This window comes from Seriola lalandi, unplaced genomic scaffold (genome assembly GCF_002814215.2).
Source record: "Seriola lalandi dorsalis isolate HSWRI2012SDOR001 ecotype SW California unplaced genomic scaffold, Sedor1 jcf7180002054795, whole genome shotgun sequence".
Lineage (NCBI taxonomy): Eukaryota > Metazoa > Chordata > Actinopteri > Carangiformes > Carangidae > Seriola > Seriola lalandi.
Genome location: NW_019525348.1, coordinates 3,518,407 through 3,542,789, shown reverse-complemented (window position 1 = coordinate 3,542,789; position 24,383 = coordinate 3,518,407). Strand labels below are relative to the sequence as shown.

The 24,383-nt window shown below is 41.1% G+C and overlaps 1 protein-coding gene across 1 annotated transcript in view; it reads right to left on the bottom strand.

Moving 5' to 3' along the window:
• The window catches only part of dntt (deoxynucleotidyltransferase, terminal), a 125,078-nt gene that overhangs the window by 63,565 nt on the left and 37,130 nt on the right, over window positions 1–24,383 (bottom strand). The window contains exons 8-10 of the mRNA XM_087179185.1: window positions 23,628–23,730; window positions 11,392–11,640; window positions 10,838–10,921 (exon numbers count right to left, since the gene is read on the bottom strand). Of these exons, the coding sequence (XP_087035311.1) occupies window positions 10,838–10,921; window positions 11,392–11,640; window positions 23,628–23,730 (436 nt within the window). The remainder of the gene's footprint in view (window positions 1–10,837; window positions 10,922–11,391; window positions 11,641–23,627; window positions 23,731–24,383) is intronic.

The window sequence follows — 24,383 nt, the reverse complement described above, 5'->3', positions numbered from 1 at the left end:
ACCACCACCACCACCCGCCCCGCTTCCACTCCACACATCACTCCATTTATGAAAGCCTAATTCCGCAGCTCTCCCAGCCCGCCACTGGGATGTTTTGAGGACAGAGACCGCACCTTTCCTCGACTCGCTTGTCTGTCACAGCGTACGCTCAGGTGTGTGCGAGTGTGTGCGTTATAGTATGCGACACCCTGAGGGTCCGTGTGCCACCATCCGCTAAATTAAACTTCTCCTCCCCTTTCCTGTGCTCGCTGAGAGGGGCCTCCTTCCAGGTGGCTCCCGTCCTCAGTGCAAACACCGCCTGCGTGAGCGCCAGTCGAGGGAGTGTTCGAAAAACCGCCGCTCCCCAAAGCCCAGTGCAATTGCCCTGTTATTGTCCACTCATCCACTGCTCAGAGGCTGAAGGAGGGTGGGGGGTCGAAAGAGCTGTGAGCACTCTACATCCAAGATATTGTAATTTGACAGTGAGCTTCGTGTTACCCCGGTGGCCAGATGGAGAGAGGAAGTAGTGGAGGAACATGCTGAGGATAACAGAACTGTCTTTACTTTTACTTTACATTTTTTAAACTTTTCAGGGAAAATTAATTGAACAATACAGAAAATGATGTTCCTTTAGTTATGTTAAAAATTTAAAAGGAATTTCTTGGACCTTCTTGCCACTGGTTGTTAATCAAATCACCACTCAAAAGAAGTTCTTCTTCACTATGTGATTTTTTTTCTTCTGTAAAAGAAATTAACCGACACAGTTTGTGCTGCTTTCACCCCAGATATTCTACATACAGCTAAATAACATGATACAGCCAGAAACCTACTAATGATGGAAAAATCATGGAATTTCACTTCAGAGTTTGTGGGTTTAGAAAATAAGTTTTAGTATTTAATAACACTCTTAGGCTAGATGACAAAAATAGTGAATAAAATATCAAAAATGAAACTGGTTTTGCTCTGGCACCGTATTTAACAAACTGCTAATGGTTACATTTGGGACTATGGGAGATAGAAATCTTTCACTTTTAGTCTGACACAGCTGTAAGAAATGAAATCTATTAAGGAAATTTCTTATGATGTGAAAATGCTCTTTTTAAATTCAGGCGCTCCAGAGGCGTCCTGCACCGGTTGAGAGTAGATGGCTGCAGCACGGCAGAGGTGAGCACACACCTTCTGACAGGTTTTTGGAGTAAAATCATCTACAGTAAACTTTTGCAGAAGAGAGCACTTTACAAAAAGAAGTGGGGATTTAAAGAAAAGATAATGGGCCAGATGTGGGGTTTAGCCTTGTCTCTGACTGTTCCTGCTGCGAGCAGACATGTGATTAATCATGTGATCACTTGAGAGCTGCTCACTGTAAGTAGGAGCAAGTTTCATTCTTTCTTTTTTCTTTCCTAAAAGTTTGTTAGTCTTAGAAGTTTGGTAAATACATTGAGGCTTCTTTGGTATATGTACTAATGTTTGGTATAATGACACTAATGTTTAAAGGCACAATATGTGAGTTCTTCCACCAGAAGTCTCTCAACATAAACAATAACAAAAGATGGAGTTTGATGACGTTGTAAATAATAATATAATTGAGGAGGTTTTTACTGAGGTCTCCTCCTCTCCAAAACACACTGACCAGGTGAGGCTGTGGCCTTCACCTGGTCAGAATATATTGTTAAAAACAACAAAGATCTAAAATGTCTCATAAAAATGGGACTTTAAAAATGGATTTGAAAATTGCTGAAAACATTTGGGACAATGTAAATTCATAATAAACTATATAGGTCATTTTTAGACATTCTAATGCAGAAAAGTTACATATTACACCTTTAAGTGCAATAAAAGAATAGGAAGAAAAAGAAAACATCCTTTACATATCTATTTTTATAGAAGTATGAAGAAGATTTTATAATTCTAATTTAATTATATTCTATTTCGTACGGTATAAGTTTCTTATTCTTCGCAACAGATTTTACATAGGCATTGTTGTATTTTGGTTAACACTGGGTCACTGAAGTGTGGTGTAGAGCTAGAGCTTTGTCAGGTGGAGAGAGAGTATGAAAGGTCCTCTCATATCAGTAACTGTGCCTCAGGACTAAAGCCAGGACATCTATGCTCACAGCCTTTTGACCAGAACCTCATTAATCACACTCCTACACATGACATAGAGTAATTACCCTATGAGAAAGACACATACTGATACACACACATATTCGCAGTATATAACTCACTTTATGCACATAGCATGTGAAAGTATGCATAAATAGGCAGACAAAAAGACGGCAACGAAACACATTTTTAACAGGTGTACAGGTTGGATTGCAGCCTGGGAACACCTGAGCTGCACCGCTGAGCATTCATACACACACACACACACACACACACACACACACACACACACACACACACAGTTTCAAGGGTAGATCCTGCCACACATAGAAGGGTGTGTTTTTTCGAGGTGTTGGGCAGGTCATGGATCCCTCCTGCCCGGGGAGGGAGTCAGTCTGTCTAGGCATGATGAAATCCTCCACCTGTCCTCATTCATCAAGCCCACTACACATATTAATTATCACAAACCTTCAGACTTACAGCAGAGGACACACAGACACATGCGGAACCCTCCCACCTCCCTCTATCCCAGGACCAGCTCCCCCGGCCGACACCACTCCCTCAGACCTGCACTTCAGTTAAAGCTCGACCGTGGCGGCCGGATACCGATTGTTGGCCGGCAGTGTGTTTTCAGTGGACACCTAGAGGGCAGCTACTGCTGGCAGGGTGTCCCAACACAAACTCCACTTGAGTGGAGGTGCCAAAAGATTTCCTGTGTTGCATTTTGGGGTTATTTTTCACCAGGTACATGAAAACAGCGCCGACTCAGGAGCGTCTTTCTTGGAAAACAGAGCCCTTCTCCTCAGCAAGAGCTTGACATTAGAGGAACAAGGACCTGAATGTGGTTCCTGGGCCACAAAAAATATAAGGGTTGGTGGTATATATATTAAATTAAAAACACAAAATGGAATTTAAGTGACTGATTTGACTGCGTATGAAAGTTTGCTAACTTGTCATCCTGTGAGGTTGGAGGATTTGGCAGCAGGAGGAAAATGAGCAGCTCTGAGGAAAATTGTTGAGGCAGAACAAACTTAGCATCACAATATAACTATGTTTACTATCAAAGAGCTGGGGCCGGTGCTCCTCAGCACATATTCTCAAAACAGCTTATAGTTTGTTGTTTTTGTTGTACAAGGCTTTATGAGCACGAGGAAGTCCAGCTGATACCCCCCCACCCCCAATCTCCTGATACCCATAAAGCCTTGCATTGTGGGGTCATTCCCTGTAATTGGTTTGTATTATATGTTCCTGCTTTGGACCAGAACCTGCACCTTCAGCCATTTCACTGCTGCTTTTTGATGCCACCTGTGTCCAAATGACATAATTTCTACCCGGTGCAAGCAAACTGAATCACAGGGGTAAATGCCTGTTGTGTCATTGTTTCTGTGTGAGACAGTTGTCAATCCCCCCCGTCCCACAGCGATTCAAGGATTCCTCCTGAGTCTGTTCTTAATTGGGAGGAGATCATTAGTTTGAATATAGCCTTCTAATCTTTTTTTAAGCATTTTATAATAAGACAGAGACCAGCTTGTACCCATTGAGAGCCTGTCTGAAGTGCACAAGATTAAAGTCCTCTAAATGACCGCCTTTAGTCCTTAGCTGAGATGCCTCCACTTAAAGCAGACATCAGTCCTCATCGCCGCCCTGCTCCTCTGACACCAGTCACACGAGCAGGGCCGAATCTCTCCAAAAACCTCCGGCCAATTAGAGGGAACACGGAAAAAAAGATGAAAGCACCATCCTCGTGTCGTCCTGAGCCATACATCCATCCCATTAACACGCGATGAGAGCGGTCACAAAGGAGGAGACACTCTCCTCCTCTCCTGTCCAAGGCGAACAGTCAGCTTTGCACACCAGGACAGTTAATTGATCTTCATTACGTTAATTACGGCTGTGATGTGGAGCGAGGAATGAAAAACGGGTCACACCGTCGTGCGATTCTGTCTGAATGTACCACGTTAAGCTGTCTGCTGACCTTGAAACTAGCCTGGGAATTGATGGCACAGCTTAAGCCAGCGAGTGTGTGTGTGTGTGTGTGTGTGTGTGTGTGTGTGCGTGCGTGTGCATAAATAGTTTGGGCTGTTTTACTGCACTTTTAAAATCCTCAAAGTCCTCAAAAGCTGATAGCTATCTGCTCTAATCTCTCGTTGTTCTCACATTTCCTCCCTCTACACACTTAATAGAATCTACAGCTTGACATACTTTCTTACTTCATCAAACTCCAACATGCAACATTTCTGTTAGACTCCAGTGTGTGTTTGTGTGTGTGATATCCCCCCTCCAGTCCACTCCAGTGCACGGATGGCTGCTCTGTCAGCAAGCCTGGCTCTGTCCTTGCATTTGAATAAACACCATCTGAGTTGGCTGCTTGTGTATAATATCTGTCAGGATGCTGCCACCCGGTGATCCCGGGGACTCTGACCTCTGTCCCCAGGGAGCCGCTGACGGGACATCACAGTGACAGGGTGTCTCCCCTGTCGATCCGTGCAATGATACGCCTTACACCCTTGTACCGCTCCGCTCGCAACTCAAACGGCTTGCCGCTCTGCCCTATGCATTGGAAATGAGACGGGGCTGCCTTACAGGATGCAATGAATAGTCACATGGATAGGATAAACACAAGCTTTGGAGATGCCTGTCACAAAGATTGATGGTTCCCTGGAATTTCTGTTGTCGTCTTGCCACTGCTATAAACTTTTCCCTGCTGAATTAATGAGTTCTTCAGCTGAAGAGTCATGTCAATCTTTTTTAAGTTTACACTCAGCCACTTTCAGGACTGTATCTCACTCCTCGCTGTCAGATTCGTGAGGATGAGAGAAAGCTGACTACAGCTGATGCACAACATACAAATGACTTGCGTGTAGATTTAACACAATGACTGCGCGTGGCTTTAATTATCGAAACATGTCGAATCAGCTTATGTCTGCTTATATGTTTGGTCCGCATTTAGATATATTTCAGTTGTATTGCTTACTTTTCAAACTCGCTTAGTTGCTGCCTCTCTCCATGGAAACTGTAAAAATCACAGCCATCTGTCACGCTTTTCTCCGAGCTCATCACACCTGTTGTCACCACTGATTCCAAGAAAATGACATGGCTAAAAATAGTAATAATCAAAAATGAAAAACAAACAATCACGCAAAGTTTATATAAAAAACTTCACACTTGAGAAGCAGGGATGTGGATTTTTGCTTAATAAATGACTTAAATGATTAATTGATTCAAATTTGTTTGCTATTAATGTTCTGTCAATAGGTTAATAGAAGAATTGGCTCAAAATGTACTGAAAAGCAAATAAAACAACAGAGCATCTCTGTATGTCACAATCAAACATCATTAAACAAGCAGAAAAAACAACAAAGCGACTCTGTAAACGTGGCCTCTCAAACAAAGCCGCTTCTAATGTCTTATCGATCTAATTTGCCTCGTTTTCTCAGTTCTTCAGATGTGGTGGAAATACAAAATCAAATGGCCAAAAGAGTTTTAGTCCTTGATTTAGTTTGTGAGTTTAGGGTCTAAGAGTCTGTTTGGTAGTAAGGAGTGTATCTCACTGTCTCATAGCTGTATATCTGTCATGAGGATAAAACACAGCTGAGGTTGTGTAACTCCAGCTTATATATGACATATAAATAACTTGGAATTAAAGATAGCACATGGCTTCATTGACAAAAAAAAAAACAAAAACATCTCAAACTAGCTATTAGCTATATTCTAAAAGAGCTATTTGTAAATGATGCCATTGCTACTTAGCCAACATTACCATTAACATTTAATTACCAGTCTAGAAGAAACGTGAGCTCAGCATCAAATTTCATTCCTACTGTTTTGCTTCTTTTTCCATCACTTCTTTTCTTCCACTGAGGTTAGCTAATGCTGATCAGCCCAGTTGGCCCGTCTCGTCACTTTCCGATACTGCGTCACTCTACCCTCCAATCTGCCCTGAAGAAGTAGCTCTGCTCAGAGGGCATATTATAACCTCTTGTATGGTAAACACAACGAGGGCTGACGCTCTTGACAGCTAAATAAACAGCTGTTCGTGCTAACTGTAGCTATATAGCTTCAGCTACATTGAATATAGCTACATTGAATACAATTCACACTCTCTTACTTGTTGCTCTCTGCGTGGTAACTGTAAAAATCCCTGCCATCTGTCACCCTTCCCTCTGAGCTCATCACACCAGTTTTCAAAACTGATTTTCACATGTGGAAAATTACTTCTTTGCATGGATAAAAATATCTCATGTGCCATGACTGAAGACTCGACTGTGTCATAGGTTACCAGCCCATGACAGCCCATCTTAACAGCTATTATCACCACTACATGAGACTTTCAACACTGGAGGAAAACAAACGTACCCACTGTTTTATCCCTCCTGCAGCAGAATCAGTACATGATTCCAACAAAGGCAAAGAGTTCCTAATGAAAACCTAATTAGCCCCAGCATTGTAGGCAAGCAAAGAGTTAAATGGTTAAATTGTGCTGCAAATACATTTACTCTTTCACTGTGCGCATTTATAGTATCAGGTAAGATGTGGTTTATTTAATTTCGAAATGTGTAAATGAACTCCCTGATGCAATTGCCTTCAAATTAACAAGCTTGCTTTTACATATTGAAACATTAAGATGCGTTTTGTTCACTTGACTTGCTCTGATGTAGTCATGTATACTCTGCATTCACTTGTGCAGTGTTTGTATATGTGTGTATGTGTAGGTGTGTGTGTGTGTGTGTGTGTGTGTGTGTGTGTGTGTGTGAGATGGAGCACTGTGTCTGGCCTGCTAAACCCCGCCTACCTCCCACTAAACACAGTGCTATTATTAAAAATGTTGTTCTCGCTCCAGTGTCAACTTTCCGCTCGCTCAGAGTCGACACATATATTGCACAGAATAGATGACTTGTCAAAGTTTTCTGAGGCGGAGGCTGTTGGACATGCAGGCCCTAATCCTTCCGATAACCTTTGAGGACTGGTGCTTTGGCAGTAATTCACTCTAAACACATACTCAGAGGGGAGATGTGGAAGATCCCACCCAATAGTATGAAGTGTGGGAAACACTGATCCGATGGCCTTTGCACTCACTGCTGGTGGATTTTGATTCACAGTCTTTCACACTTTCCACTTCTATGTCTGTATACTATATAGATAGATAGTAGTATATTTTATAGTATATTTTACAGAGGATTTGAGAAATTTGTTGATATAAAAATGCATAAATCCTCCTGTTCTGTTGTTGTTTGTGCTGCTTCAAATGTAAAAATAAACCCCTTCTTATGAAGAAAAGTTAAGAAAATAAATAAAAAAGTTTTTTAATGGGTTACAGACACTTGTCTATACTTGTCTGTACATTTTTAATCTTGTTGGTTAATGGTCGGTTATAAAGTGTCAGCTATCTGCGAGGGAAAACATTTTAAATGAGCATAGCTGACATACACATACCCTACATACACTGCAATTTTATAAATGTTGGTGTTAAGTTCCAATGCATACTGTACGAGTAAACCGCCTGCTATGTAAAGTCAAAGGTCACAGTTTATGTGCTCAAACCCTGCAGTCCTGCATTGCTCACACTGCACCTTCAGAAAGCTCCTCCAATCAGGTAGAGGTTTGTTTTGGCTACCAAGCGAAGCCCATGTTATCTCTCTCTCTCTCTCTCTCTCTCTCTCTCTCTCCGTCCCTCCCTCTCCCTCTTACACACACGTTAGTCACCAGTGCCAAAAAACGAACAAGCTTGCTCAATCAGAAAAATATTACCTGGCAGCTGGAGCTTGGCCACTATTTCCTTCCAACGCTTGTCTCTGGTATATCGGTCGTGACAGGAGGAGGAGGAGGAGGAGAAAACATCAAACATGCAGGTGTGCTGTTACGACAGCTCTACCAGCCTGGACATATAATGCGACGTGTCCAAAAGTCTGAGACCACTAGACCACTCTGATCCGATACCGAGTAACCATATCGATACATTGTACAGAATACACTAAAAGGAGAGGAAGCGACAGGTTGCATAGGCTTACCGTCTTATATAGAATCCCTGTTATTGAATTTTAAGTAAAAAAAAAAAATAGCAGCAAAATACACATTAAGAAAAATGTATGCCATAATAAATGCATAATTGAGTCTGTGAATCTGTCAACTGCCAGTCAAAACAAATGAGGCTGGGTCAGTGAACATATTGGCTGCTCATATGCCTACATGTAGTAAAGTAAGGTCTGTTGCTTCTAGAGCAAATCATCTAAGATGGATATGTGAGTGTCATTAAAATATACAGTGTTATTGGCAATAAACTTCAGCATCCTGGGCTTTGAAAATAATAATGTCACTGATAAATATTTTATTGAATTGATCCGAGGGTTATGTGATGTGAGGCATTGATCTTCGGAGATATATTTATTGTAGCATTTATTTATTTCATTACTTATTTCATAAGCATGTTTATTTAATTAGCTGGCATTTATTTATTTCAATCTGAATGAAAGGAATAGTTTGAAGGGTGTGAGCAGCTCCAGCTGTTTGACCATAAACTGGAGCCTGGACAGATGTGAATCTACAGTCAGTGACAGTGATAAATGTCGCCAATAGCTCCTCTCTCTCTGTACCTGGACAATGCTGCCGCTGCCAAAGGACTGAATGAGGACTGTCTCACCCGAGCAGCAGCTCTGCTCTTCTTCAGACCACTGCTGCATAACCTCATCATATTCTGCATTGTGATTAAATCTTGGATGCTTAACAAGGTTTGTGGTGTTGCCACAGTACCTCACAGTCCTCCTACACACATCACATACAGCTCGCTGCTGTTCTGAGGACTGAAAAAGTTCCACATAAGATGTTTACGGTCAGTCATCATCAGTGTCATCATTCTGTTCAGTGGCTTACGCTTTTACGGAGCCATTGTTTGCATGACTATGACAGGAGGAATGAGAAGTAATTCCTATCAAACAGGTCTTATTTAGACTAGATCCTGATGTGTAGTAACTTTCCTCTGTGTCCCCGTTGATGATAAAATACACATTTACCTCAAATTACTGAGTTGTACAACTGTACATGGAGAGTACATATTTTGGAGGCAGGCTAGCTGCAAGTCTGTCGTTTGTTTCTCTCCGAATCGTTACAGATGAACTTTGGTCTTGCTTTAGTCTGATTCACTAGATATAGGCTGCCACTGGCCACGTATCTCATGAGGCATTCTCCTCCCTTTCCGCTTCCCCTCTTTTCTTCAGGAAACAACAACTGCTGAGCTAACAGCCTAAATGCTGAAAAAAGGTACGTTTTGATGAAGATTTGGATCATTTAACCACACAGCAGACATATGTCTTTTACTGTTTTTTGTGGCATTTTCGTTGCAGGGAATTAACCATTTTAATAACAGTGGTTGCCTCCCCTTGGACAGATGTTCCCAAGTTCCCACCGAAACTAATTTGCAGCACAACTGTCGCTGCATCCTGGGCTCAGCGCTGCCCAAGACGACTGCGATTCATTTCAGAAATGCAATTTAGCCAGAGTGTTTTTTCCCCCATGTAGCAGAATGATAATGGGTGCAGCCCAACGGCACAGTGAGATGGTCTGGCTAAGCGTGACTACTGCTTTGTCAAAACTGAAACAGAGGTGAAACAATAAAGGATCTGGCTGGATATTGCACAAACTTTGCCACATGTATGTCTGTGCTCTAGATAAAGGTTTCAGGAACAGTTGGTTTATTTAGAAAAACTAGCAAGGCTACCAAAACTAGCCTACTGGCACCTTAGACTTAGCTAGGCGTACACGTTGCATGCTAGTGGTAGCCTACTAGGGACATCATCTTCCTTAGCTACATGGCCAGCTAGCTACCTAGCTACATTATTTCATAATAACAATAGCAACAAACGTAGATATATCAACACAACTGTACAAGCTTATGTAAGTTGTCTTACAGAAACAACTCTCCTAAATCTACATACTCCTCTGATGAACATTTAAAAAACATTATCTGCTCCTAGCAACCACCAGCAAAACCTCTGTGATAAATGAAATTTGCATCACAGAAACGTGTTCACCAGCACAATGTGACCAAGGCTATAAATCACTGTATAAGCTTAGACATTCAGGACTTTAGTGTAAAAATAGACGTACCTATCTCACCTGTCTGAATCATGAAGTCAGGATGCAACAGAAAAATGTCCCATATCAAAAAACTGAAATGCCATTTTTTTGCTGTTAATATTAATAAAAGAGAAATGTGATCTGCCATACCTTACCAAAGAAATCTGTGCCTTCTTCATCCCTTTTCAATAAATATACTCTCTGGTTGGTTCCATATACAGTAGACCATGCTGGCATTGGTGGCCATAGCAAGTTCCAGTTTTAGTAAACATGTTTTAAATTAGACATCTAATTCCAAACATATTTCAGCTACCTGCTTCAATTTGCAGCTTGTACGGTGAGCTGTCTATGTATATTTTATTTCTTATTCTGGCATCTTTTGCTGTGTGGACATGTGCACGGAAGTGAATTATGCCACAGAGTAGTCAAAAGATTTTGTGTATGTTTTAAGATATTTTGTTGCATAAATCATTACATTACAGTAATTATGTCATATATATATATGAATGTCTGAGGTATTTCAGTCTAGACAAAAGAGTATGACCCATATTTGCATGCAACATTGTGTCATGTTTAACCCACACAGCTAGTATAAATATTAAGCTTATGATTTTTTTTTTTAATGTTATTAGTTAATTAAGAAAGAAATCAGTTCCACTTGTGTATGTACTGATGCACTGAGTACCTTGGTTTTGTCGTACAGGATGTGGTTGTCCAAAAGCATCCGCCGCTCTAATCGAGCAAACCTCCTCAGGTCTCTCTCAAACTGCTGTGGAAGAAAAAGATCAATAGTCTGAAATCAAATATCTGTTTCATTTGTCTGTTTCTATGGCATTGAAAGGAAATAATGAATGCATTTGCCTTCCTGGAGGACTTTTTACCTTTGTATGTCAGTAGCAAGAGGCTTTTTGGATATCAGACATTAGATATGTTATTTTTATAGTGGTATACATTTGCTCAACTTTGTGTATTTTCAATATCTTTCAAGTTTCTTTCAAGGTCATTTAGGTGTTTACAACGTTTGACTTCTTAGAAACTGCAAATCAAACCTCCTTTTGGTAAAATAAAGTCTACCTAGACCCTGATGTTGTTCTTGCACTTAAGAAACATTTTATTACATGATGTTGGCACACAATAAATTATTAATCATTAAAAACAGAGGATCTTCTACATTTTTTCTACTCATGGATTCCACCTGCAGCAGCCTCACTGCCACTGAGTCTCTACAGTCCTTCGTACCCTGGATCCGGTCCAGCCCAGAAGAGCGAAGGCGTAACGATCCATAGGTGGCGACACCAAGTCCACGCGCACCGCCCGCCAGCCCCTGCTGTCCTCCTCGGTACTGTTGAGACCTCCCTCCACTTTGCTTGCTTCCAGCCGCAAGATCAGGAAGCACTTTGCAAAGTGGTCCATAGCCTCAAACCTGTGGCAGGGAAGCTTGGACATATCAAAGGTGGAGGCCTGGTAGTCACAGTACAGCAAAATGCCCTGGTAAAGAGAGAGAAATAAAACAATTTGGCATGAATATCTGTAGTTAATAATTATTATAAGTTTCATATACTACTATATATTAGCCAGACACGTCAGTCCTTAAGGTATTCTCCATAACGATTAAAACATTAATGGCTGGAAAACTTATAGGATGAAGATAAATATCAAATTCAGTTTTAGTCGTGCAACTAAAATTATGAAAAATCCCCATGGGTCCTGGGGAGCAACTTTAAGGAGGGAATCCACTCAATCGAGCTCAAGTGATCACCCAGGGACCCTGACAGCAAAAACCCGGTCATCTTTACCCCTGACTTGAGAGCAGCCAAAAACAGCCCTATCTGAGGATCACAGTCTGCATGCTAGATCAGAGAAGGTTAAAAGTACTGGAGTCAAATCTAAGGTGTTGATCAGAATTAAATCTGACCGATAACATATTTCCAAACCCACGTCATGTTTTGTTAGTATTACAGTAATTTAGACAACAGGAGGATATAACAGCCTGCATGATGATGTCTGTCACTGACAGGCAGGAACAATTTCATTTTTTTTATTTGTATTCAAAAAACTCAATTACTGGAAGATTTAACTTGGATCAAAAGGCACAATTATAGTAAAATGTTTAACGGCGTGGCTTGATGTTATTTGTTAAAGCACCAACAGATTCGCTTTTGACCAGGAAATCAAAACAACTTCTTTTTTGTTACAAATTAGCTGTGGAAAGTTTGGTCACATTCAGTCCCATACATTTGTCTAAAAGTGATGCAATTTTCATTAAAAGTCCCATATTTTACACTTTTCCCGTGTTTAATTTGAAGTGTTGGTATATTATAAGATGTGTTTGTGGTTTTAAGAACTAAAACCATCTCAATTTAGTTTTACACCTCCTCTCTCAGGCTTCTCTCTGGGGCTCTAGTTACAACAGGTCAGTGAGCCAATCAGAAGAGAGGAGGCTGTTCTGAGCCTCTCTTTTGATTGGCTGACTATTTTCTGTGTGATTATATGATAATATAGCAGATTTCAGGTAAACACAGAGAAACCAAATCCTGCAAGGTTGGATGGTGGGTCCAGGTGGGCGGGGCTTGGGGCAGGGCTGAGTGTTGTGACACCACAAACTTTCAGAAGTCCTGACGGCTAGTTCAGTTTCTGAATACAGGCTGTGCGCATTTCTCTGTGGACTGAGACTTTGATACTTTCACAGTATTAATATAGAACCTAGACCTGCTCTATAATCAAACAACACATGGACATCTACCTTTATACTATATGCGACCTTTAATGTCTAAGTACAAAGGTTTTACAAGATGAATACTGTCAGTGAAGCTATGCTTGCCAGTCTGCCAGACATCTGATGACAATTGCTCCCACTGTCTGACCTAGAATTCAGCCTAGGTACATCAATTCATGTACAGCCCTTTATTTGAAATCTAGCAAAAACTTGGGGATCATTTGCAGCAAAATGCTGTACTTAACCACAACAGCCCTATCACACAGCGTAGCCCTGTTTCTTAGTTTCGTTATAAGATCATTCACAATCTCAACACACAGTTTCAGTGCTTTGGTGGTGCTGTCAGAAACCTGACTGCAATTTTTACAAAATGTTATTGCTTTCCATGAGCACTGTGGCCTTCTTTAAAATCAGACTCTTCATGATCTTGGAGATAAAAGGCAGCTTAGATGCAGGCCTGGAGGTATTGAAAATGGTTGAGTCAAGGTTATGTTTCTTTAAATGAGGTTGGATATTTGCCATCTTAAAATAGTGAGTGGAGAAATGAGATGAATTTCGAGGAGGAGGATGTCTAGTGGACTAATGGATGGTCTGATTTATAGTGCTTTTTTTTTTTTCTTTTGGTCATGTGAATGTTTATGTGACTGTCTCATGTATTGTAATGGTGTGGCTCTGGAAAGTCTATCAGTCGGTGGGTACATGGAGCACTGTGGCCCAGACTGAGATATTTCAACAACTACTGTGCCATGAGATTTGGTACACACACATTCATGGTCCCCAGACAATGAATTCTTTAGTGAACATGTGATTTTTCATATAGCGCCACCACGAGGTTGATATTTGTGGTTGTGAGAGACATTTCTTAGAAACTATTAGAAACTTGGTATACACATTCCTGTGCTCCTCAGGATGAATTGTAATTGTAACTGTGGTGATCACATGACTTCTCATTTAACCCCATCATCAGCTCAACTAGGGGCCCTCATCAAGCTTAGCTGTACTTCTTACCAATTAGTAAATGTTAGTATCTAATACACAAATCTAACATGGTGAGTGTGGTAAACATTACATCTGCTAAACATCACCATTTGAGCATGTTGGCATGCTGACATTAACATCAAGCTTCAACTGCTGCTGTTCCTAAGTACAGACTAGCAAAGCTGCTAGTATGACTGTAAGTTCTCTGGGCCAATAAACGGTCTTACAACCAAAAAAAAACTAGCTGCCCTCAAACTATAAAAGTTTCTGTTTTATAGTTTGATGAAAAGTTGAACAAAAATTAAAAATCTATGGCAACAACAACAGAACTTTCATTCAACCATAAGTAAAACAGGTCACTGTTGTTGAGTGTGGCTAACCTATCAATTACATTTCAAGAGTCATAATGCAAGTCAAAGCATGCCCTTTGCATTTTTGAGTATTTTGGGCCAAATGAATAGGAGCAGCTGCTGCTTTCAGCCATTACCGACTAATCTTTAATTAGGATTTATAAGTCTGATTTATTGCTTAGAGAAATAAATTGCTAAAAAACATAAAAGTCCTCTGAGAAAAAACAAAACATTTACAACATATAGGCTTGCATCTCTACCAAGCCTGTGAACAATGGTGAAAAAAAGAGGCCCACAGTTGAACCACTACAGTTGTCTCTATCAGACTTGTCTTCTGTTGTTTTAGCGCACTTAAGTACATTGATTGTGTATTTATCAAAAAAAAATTAAAAGTCAAAAGGAGCAATCTTTTTGAAGCTGCAATAAGTCATGTTAATACTTGTAAAATGAATTCATGAATGAAATCTGCTCGGTTATTAAATCAAGAGCAAATCAGCTCGATTGGATAAATTCAGCTTTAAAAAAATGCAACTTTTGTCATGCCAAACGAACAAAGGTAAAGCCGGTAAAAGGACTCTGTGACTGCTGTGTGAACATCTGCTGAGACTTGTCATCAGACTGATTTGAGCCTGGAGTGGTGAAAAAAAAAGGGACGGTTGAGTGTAAGATCCAATAGAGAGATGAGCCTCCAGTCAGCCATGGTAGATGGCTGAAGCCCATTCCCTGGTAAATGGTTCCACTCCTTAGATAATGGAAATCTCTGACAAGTAAGATGTCAGTGTGTTGAAGGAGAGAGGGCCACTGATGAGAAACAAAGCTTAAGTGTAGAGAAAAGTGAAATGGAGTGAGTGCAAGAGAGTTAGAGAATAGAGCGTTCAACCTGTAAGCCAAAGTAAGAAATAGGTGGATGAGTAGATAGTGGGAAAGACAGAAAAGGAGAGCGAAGAAAACGACAGAGTCTGTGAATTGATTTCCTCCAGGCCTCGCCCTGGCTGATTATGCTTCTCCCTGGATGCAGGGGTGTTAAGGCGATTAAGATTACAAATTGTCAATTTAATTCCAGCGCCCGGCGTAATTGTTGGGATACTACTCTCCTCTCACTGGCCATAAATCTGCCACACGCTCCTTAAAGAGCAATAATTGGGGAAGCGACTGCAGTGAGCAGCCGCTCCGCCTGTCCAGCCGATGACTTAGGTTAATCACAAAACATTAAACACCTTGTCAGCATAGCCGCTGCTAAACAGTCCTGCCTCTGTCGAGCCGCACACGTTATCAGACAAGGACAGCGTTTCCCAGAGGGCGGTGAGGGAAGGGGGGTAGTGAGAAATCCAAGGTGGTGATGGTGAAAACCTTGAGTGACGCGCAGAGGGAGCAGATCTCAAAGAAATCACCAGCTCCCTCCTCTAATTATCTTCAGGGGTGGACTCGTTTGTTGAGCAATCACAGGCAAAAAGTTCTTGATGCCACCCTCTTCTGCACCTCTGGATCGCTCCCCCTCTGCAATTACAGATAACCATTCACCTTCCAATAATAGGCAGGGAGAGGGATTCTTAAAGTTCCCTTTACATTCTGTAAAAGCTTAGCTAAAGGCACTGGCAGCTCCCACTTAGATAATGAGGCCAGAATGATGGCATAAAAGCATTTAAACACTGACTAATCTGAAATTAAAATCCCCTCGAGCCACACTTCAGACAAGTTGTGGGAGAAGGTCTGCAACCCATCTCATACATAGGGCCGCAAATGTAGGTCACTTCGTATTCCTGTATTCCAGCAGATATTTTGGTCCCTCCTGGCAATACATTTCTCTCAGCCTTGAATCTTATTGGTGCCTTCCTGAGAAAGGTATTAATGCATTATGGCGACAGTTGCACAGACCATCAAGTACCTGAATATGGATGCCCATCGTTCAATGAGGTTTTCAGCCCTCCTGCCTACGCACATAGAGTACAGCTGCGCTGCTTTCTCTCAGTCTCTCTCGTTGCGTCTGACACACATACACTCGCAAATCCACCATAAAAACAGGATGTCATGAAGTTCCCCGTCTCAGCAACGCCGGGGGCTGTTTAGCCCAGTAGCGCTCAGTAATCATCTCCCACACAGCAGGTAATGTCAGCGAGCATCTGAGAGTAAGCTTATTTCACCAAAACTGTTTACAGAGGGAATTACAGAGGAGGACAGCGGGAAGATAATCTTTCCCCCAAAGCTTTGCCTCTGAGCGCTGAAAGAAAAAAAGAGTCAAGTGAACATGACTTTTGAAACTGTGATCTAAAAGCTGAGCTTTTTTTTTTTTATTTGATTATTAACTCAGGGTCTTTTCTTCAGAGGTGATGTGAAGAGTGGTCGCCGTGGCCAACACAGCCACCTGCATCCAGAGGACGAGCGCGAGGCGCTCAGATCTCATCTCGCATTCTCTTTGACTCACAGAAAGAGACTTCAAAACCTGCCTTCAAGTCGCAGATTAGCGTGTGTTAGCCAGGACTGTTTGAACTGTGCTTTGACTTTGATTTGAAGCTTCGCCAGAATGAAAGAGACTGATTGCTGAAATTAAAGTGCAGCGGTTTGTGTGTCCTCTCAATGTCAGTCAAAGTAGCCTTTACTGCTCAGATTTTATTTAGATCTCACAGTAAGTAACTCCATGCGACTGCAAAATAACCTCAGCTATATGGGCAGCTCCGCCCGAATCAACTTATTCAACCAAAGGGGAAAACTCTCCGATCTCTAACCACATCGACTCGCATCAAATGCAGAACAACAAAGCCTGAGCTGAATGGCATTATAATGGCGGCGATGCATACACGGCTCAGCCTCCAGAAAGCAGCACTTATACAGTATTTAGAGACGGAGATGACAGATGGACGGAGGATGAAACATGGCCCTCTCCGTCTCTCCGTTGCTATTACCAGGGCCAAGCTGAATCTCATCTGTCTGCCACAGAAGCTGGTGGGTGACCTTGCCTCTGCCCCCAAGTTATGCTTTCAGAATATCAGCAGGAGGAGGGAGAGAGAGAGGAGAGAAAAAAAATGATGAACCCGTTTTTACAAGGACGTTTTTAGATAGATGTATTTTTAACTCCCTGTAGGCTGATGAGGGGTGCTGAAAGGGTGGGGAGGTGGGGAGGTGGGGGGGTGGGGGTACTGCCCGTGATATTAGGCCTGCGTGAAGACACGTGGGCCCCCGGGGGCTTGATTGCAGATGACAAGGTTACACGACTTAGAGTCAACCTCTGCTACCTCCACTTAATCACTGTCTCTTGTGTCCTCGTCCCTGCAGACCAGTCCCTGCTCCATCCTGCCTGCTGAGAAGAAAAAGGTTCCACTTGTATCACGCCGTCCCTTCTTAGGCTCCTAAAGCCTTTTTAACACCTGCCCTACCTGCCTAATTCACTGTCTCACATCCATTCTACCTCCTTATCCCCGCACATTCACACATACTTTCACACCTTCACCTCCACTTATAGTGAATCTAAGTGGCTGCAAAAGGTGTGAGCTTCCCGCGATAACATACAGTGAGTAGGAGGTAATTATCATCTGGATGGACCTCTGAAGGAGTGCGGAGCCATGTGGAGGTGTAGATGGAAAAGTGGTGGAGGACAGAGGGATTTATTTTTAAACCCAGTGATGACAAAAAAGAAGCCGGCAGCTAGACTAGACAGCGTGGTCCTGCTCTTCATCAAACACTTGTCTCCTTTCATGACCACCTCCAAACTACGCATTTATCTAACGGAGGGGACTGTGTTGACAAAGAAAATTCCTATCACATCCTTCCCCTTCTTTTTTTTTCACCAGATGTCAGGTACTGTACATTTCCTGTAAGTGATATTGTCCATAATGTATTTTCCATTCGGTTTTGGAGATCCAGTTTTGATGTAACATGCTGTGTCATCGTGTTCAGCGGAAAATGAGCTGTCTGCATGTTGTGAAGTATTTCATTTGTACAAACAGGTATATGTATAGACTCAGAGCCGCTGCCCAGAGTCACAGGAGACGGCTGAGAGCTGCATTAACATGCGTCTCAGATGATCCAAACACAAGTGGACAGCTCAGTCAGTTCACACCTGCTATTAAAATGCATCTCGACATATGTCTCAAGTGGCCACTTGTGATCAGATCTCACTTCCTCGCTCTATATGCAAATAAACACCTATACCTGAATGGGTAAGTAGGGTCAGACTTTTGAGACCCACTGTAAATCATTTCTGTTTGCAAAGACCAAACGAGTTGTTGTTTTAACCAGTCGGGCTATGGAATACAATTATCCTCATCTGAAATAGTAAAACACTTGTGGGACAAGGCTGCGGCAGAGGACATCAATAGAGTAGACGTTTTTTTTTTTTTTAATGTGGCCCGGGAAAAGAATGTGTCCATAGTCCGCTCTGACCCCCTCCAAATGTGGTCACACGTGGACACATTTGAAATCCAATCACTCAACATTTTGGAGGTGGTCTGAGCTGCATGTGGCCACATTTGCGCATGTGAATGCAAATGCATCCCTGGGTCACACCGAAGGGGCCGCCTACTCAACTGATCTCCTCTGCCACAGCCTGATTAGTCCCAACACAGTTTCACAATGAGCTGAAAATGTTTTTACAGATCTCACAGTGTCAGTTCATTGATTTATTTGTGGCGGCCCACCACATTATCACATGAGTTAAATCTTATGTCATACTACAGCTGTGCGCAGCAGACTGATTCACTCTTTCTCACACACACACACTGACAACAGACCACCATAGGCGTGCTGTATTTATTCTTTTAAAGATGAATTGTTCAGGCGAGGGTGGCGGCAAATGACCTCACACAGCCTCTCTTCAAACTCTGCATCCATGTTTGTTTTCCAGCTCATGTGCAGTTGGTTCCTTGTAGCATAGCGGCCGTGTGGACCGTCTGCAGGGACATAACAAATTGGTGGGTATGTGGATGTCTGCAGAGCCTCACGTACACCCTCCAATGATGAAATTTACATCACCTGACCCTAGTGGACCGTCACATACAGGCGGACGCATAAAATATATATTGGCACATTTGGTCTTTGCAAACTGAAATGATGTAGGCCTACGTGTTTATAGCAGGGAAGTGAGATCCGATCATAAGTGGTCACTCGAGAAGCATGTGGAGACGCATTTTAATGCAGGGTGTGAAGAGACGTACCTAGATGCATCTTAATGCTGGGTCTGGACAGGGCCATAGTAAAAGTAAAGTTTTAGAGACACATAGTTTTCACAGGACAATGCTGCATGTTGCTCAAACTTTTCTAGAGTGACTGAGACGACCTTTATCAATTCTTTTCTGTGCAAAAACGCGTTGTAAAATTCAGCCAAAGACAGGATGAAGCCTCAGCCGTCTGAGTTAGCTAAACTGAGTGTTAATGCAGGTGTTTTGTCTGGTGTTAAAACAGTCAAAAACTATTCACAAACAAATGCCAAGTTATTTAACTGGTGAAACACAATGCACAAATAAATGCACAGTGATTTGTATCTATAAATCTGTATCAGTGCCTCTAATCTATAACTCGTGTATCATCATATGTAAGTCAGCTTAACATTTTTAAATGTTATGATATATTTGTGAATCTCCTCCTATTCCTGTGGATCCTTTTGTGTCCATCTTGTGTCACGCAAAATTCACATATGCAGAGAAGAGCTTTCCAAAAACACAAATGATGATACACGAGTTGTAAATTAAATGTACAGATACGAATCACTGTGTCAAGTTACATAATACATGTTTATGAATATTTCTGAGGGTGTTTTAACACCATAGTTGTGTCCTTACAACAAACCAACCTGTGGCCGCCTTCCCTCCTATACAGCTGAGCAATGAAAGTCTGTCCATAGAAATACCAAGAGGGAATTTTGTACTAAAAGGACATTTCTTTAAGAGAGCCACTTGATTTGGCAAACTCAGACTGCTGGAGCCTCATTTTAACTTCAACTGAACTTTGCAATGCATTTTCATTAAAATAAGTGCTGTGGGTTTTGTCCCTGATTTCTTAAAAGTGCAGGTCTGGTTTCAGCTTTGAGTCACTGCATTTCCAGACAGCCTATTGAAATGTGAAGTGAAAACAGTTGAATAGAGCTTTTTTCAGAGCAGACATTGTAATTTGTTTAACACAGATGTAGCTAATACTATCATTATTTACTGCCTTTCAGTAATTACTGAGTGGAACCATTGACTGTTTATGTTTTAATTCCCACCTGCCTGCTATTAAAAACAGGGAAGTCTTTTGTCTTTTGTTTGGAAAAACTCTGGCAGTTTAGTTTAGTTTAGTTTCATTTAAATTTGCATTTTACATTTGTACAACAGAAACATGGAGACATGAAGTTCAAGTTCTTGTAAATTATATTTTAATAAAATTCTACTTCCTCAAAACTGCTATGGCTTTTAAAAAATATGCAACAAACATGCACTGGATGAGAGTGTGGAATTCTTTTCAGATTCAAAAGGGGACACGAGAGAAACGTTTTGCTGATCTTCACAGGATCACGAGCGGCAGGGTCATTATTCATGGCTGAAAAACAACCAGGTCCATTTTTTGTTTTCATTACAATAAATAAAATCAGTACATTATAAATATGAACACAATGGACTTGTGTTTGTACATTTGTGATTCAGACCTCATTTTAAAGTAATTAGATACATGTGTCCACATACGCTGGGTTTTAATTGGACACTTCTGCAGCACATTGATATTTGTCACATTACTGTGATATTAGCAGCAAATAATTGTCATCATTTGAGTACAGCCAATAATTAAACCATTGAGTGTATGTAAACAAAGCCCGCCATTAACATTGTCTGTTTCTGGGTTTTTATCTCTCGCTCACACATTTTCCCACTGTTCTCACCTACTACTCTCTCTCTCTCTCTCTGCTTCAATCAGCCGTTATCTGTCTCTCTCCCACATTCATCTTCTCCCTTTTCTCTGCTCTCACCCACCTCTCTTTTTGTGCCCATTCCCCACTAAAGGATCCATTTTCCATTTAAGGATCTCCAGTGCCGTCTACGGTCCTTGAAAGTCCTGCTGAAAGTTCTAAAAGTAACCTGCTGGATTGTACTATTTCTCTTTTACCCGATTCACTCCCCTTTCCAAATCTCTTTCCATTAAAGGCGGCTAAATCAGTGGAACCGCGATGACCTGTCTGTCTAAGTTTTATGAAAAGGCAGCTGTAAGTTTCCAAGGACACAGTTCTGAATGATGGAAAAGTGACAAACTCCATTTAATGCCTTATTAGCGAAACATACAGCATGAACTGCAGTCAGAGATACAGTGTGTCCTTACGGCCGGGAACACACTGGCTGCATGGCGTGAGTGTGTGTGGCGGCTGCGGAACATACTTGCTTTCATTTAGACACCCATGTAAACGGGTTTGAGCGCACGCACTGCCTCGCAGCTGCGTTCGGTGATCTAGAGATTTGTCATCTAGCCTATTTTTCACGTGATGCGTGCAGTTCCCAGCAAAAACAGACAGAGAAAAGACCTGTCATACTAGCAGTATAGTTTCAATGTCTAGGCTCAATCTGAATATGACACAGGCATGAAAAAATATAAATAATACATTTTTTAAACCATTTTAGCAGCTGCACATGGAGACAGTGGCATTTTATTGACATTTTATGTCAAAAATATATCAGAAATTAATTTATAATGAAAAGAAATCCAACATTTGAGTAGCCTGCTGATGGCTGATATCCAAAGAAAACTCTGTGTAGAAAGATAGAGCTGGTGGTAGCAGCGACGCAGGGGACACGCACACGTATCGGAGGCAGGTGTGAGGCAAGAAGTATTCTAGAAAACACACCCTCCACCTATGGCCCTTGGCAACAGTGTTTGTACATGTCAGTGGCCGCTCTGCTTCTCTGCCATGCACTCAACAGAGTAGACGCAGAAAGAGGTTTGCCCAAAAAATTGCTAGACTTTTTCACAAAAAGTCATTAAGTTGGCAACAGTTACAAAAAATTCTTTGGTGTCCAGTTAAGTTTAGTCAATTCAAGGTCAGGAAAATACAGAACAGTCAGAGTGCTAGTTGCACTGGTCAGTGCACTGCCACAAAATATGGCCAATTATATTTAAAGTCGTTCCTCAGTTCCTGTAAGTGCTAGCGAGTTTCAAAATAGTGATTTATTAAATGTGGTCACACCATTAAAACTTAAAATAATTTCTCAGCTAATAAAAAACTAAACTAACTAAACTAAAATCAGTTGCTACAAAACATCAATAGCATCATCCAATCAAAATCAATTAACTACGTAAATAGGAAGTCAGTGTGACAACATATTAAATTTGACTGTCAATTCTTTATAAACGTACAATGAAAAGTATGAGTGTCAGAGTTGGTAGTATTCGTGCAGTTTAGAATGAATAGTATACAAAATACCTGATTATACTGACTGCACCAATGCTATTTGGTCGTGTAGTGTATTTATATCAACACGTTTATGTAAACATACCGGCCGTGCTCCATGTTAGCCATTTTACTCCTCAGATTTACATGGGTCAGTTGTTTGCAAGCTAACATGCAGTTTGTCAGTTGGTCCAGTTACTTCCCTTACATCCATTAGTGCATAGGTGTAGGTGTAAACATCTAGGAGTGTAATCTAACTAGAAGTAGGTTTTGTGTTGCAACCTGTTTTCTGATGCGTGAATCTTGGCATTCATACTTATCTTATAACTAGAATAAGTTTTAACTTACAGAGAGATAGTAAAGTCAACGCCTGTACAACGTAATTCAATCAAATACCAGAGCCCTGCAATAAATAACCTTATGGGGATTTAAATGTTACATTTGTATTAAGATCATGTCAAGAGGTGTCCTAATTTAATAGTAGGTTTAATAGTACAGAACTACATTATGTTGTACACTAATGTTGATTTATTATATTCTCATGTATTCTGTAGGTAATTTCTTCACATCTTTAAAGAGCAAATTCAAACCCAATTTTAGCCTCATGATCACTCGTGTAATACATGTCATTTCATAAGGCAAAAAGGTGGATCTAAGTTACTTAGGTAAAGTGCTGTATACTAGGAACAGATTTACCTAATAATGGACTGATAAGACAGGATATGAAAACACAAACGGCCAAATGGACTCCAAAGTTTTGGCTTTCTGAAACTCTATACCAGTTCCAATAATTCAGTTTTAAATGCAAAACAGTGTTCAAACAACTCCTATTTACTGTAATGAAACACTCATCCACTTTCAAGTTTCCAAGAGCGTATTCTGCAATGCCCTGTACACTCTGTTATTTCTGCCACTTAACTGTGCCTTTCTATTTACTTCAGTAAGTTGTTTTTCGAAAATATATTTAAAGTCAGTGATTTGGATTTAAACCAATACCAAACTAATTTCATAAACTCTAAACTTGATTCACAAAACATAGTTCACAGTTATTACCTCTCTTAAGTGCAAAAAAACTAAAGAACATACTCACTTGTTGTTCCAGTCGATCAGTAACGTCAGGTAGTAGACTCCTCTCCCTCCCCGGCTCTGGCGTGGTCACAATGAAATCCACATCATGGCCAAACTCCTTCCCCCTGGAGGTAAAAACACAGCACTGTTACACACTCACTGCATCCAGGATAAATGAAGAGAATTATCTTTCAGTCTCCATCTTTAACTGATGAGAGGGAAAGTGGCAGACGGAGCTATTAAAAGCACAGGCCAAGCTAATGACACTGACTTTTTTCATTATTCAAACAAGTCATTTGTACTAAGTTGTTAAGTGTAAATGCTCCCTCTTTGTTGCCGCAGCTGTCACAGCTTAACTTTTATGAGAATCATCATTTTCTACTTGGATCTGTGTCATAAAGCAGACCCATATGGAGTCTGACTGGGCTCACACAATGCGCTCTCTCTGTCAGCAAAACTGCAGCAAAGGGCTGTTTCAGTACTGTAAGTGATTATCAAGTGATTATCAGGCAGGAACAGATACAACAAAAAACTCAGCCAGACCTCTGTCTGGAATCAGCCCAACGATTCACTGACAACGCACAGATTCCCAATCACTCCTGTTATGCAGGACAATGACTGAACATGCCGCTTGGTATTATATATGTATGTCCTAATATTTACCTCAGAAACCCTTCCACACGCTGTGGGTTAGAAATATGACTTGGTTTATAATTTCAGGGTTGGAATTTATTTTGTTACAATGAGTGTGGTATACTTTATTGAAATGCATATAAAT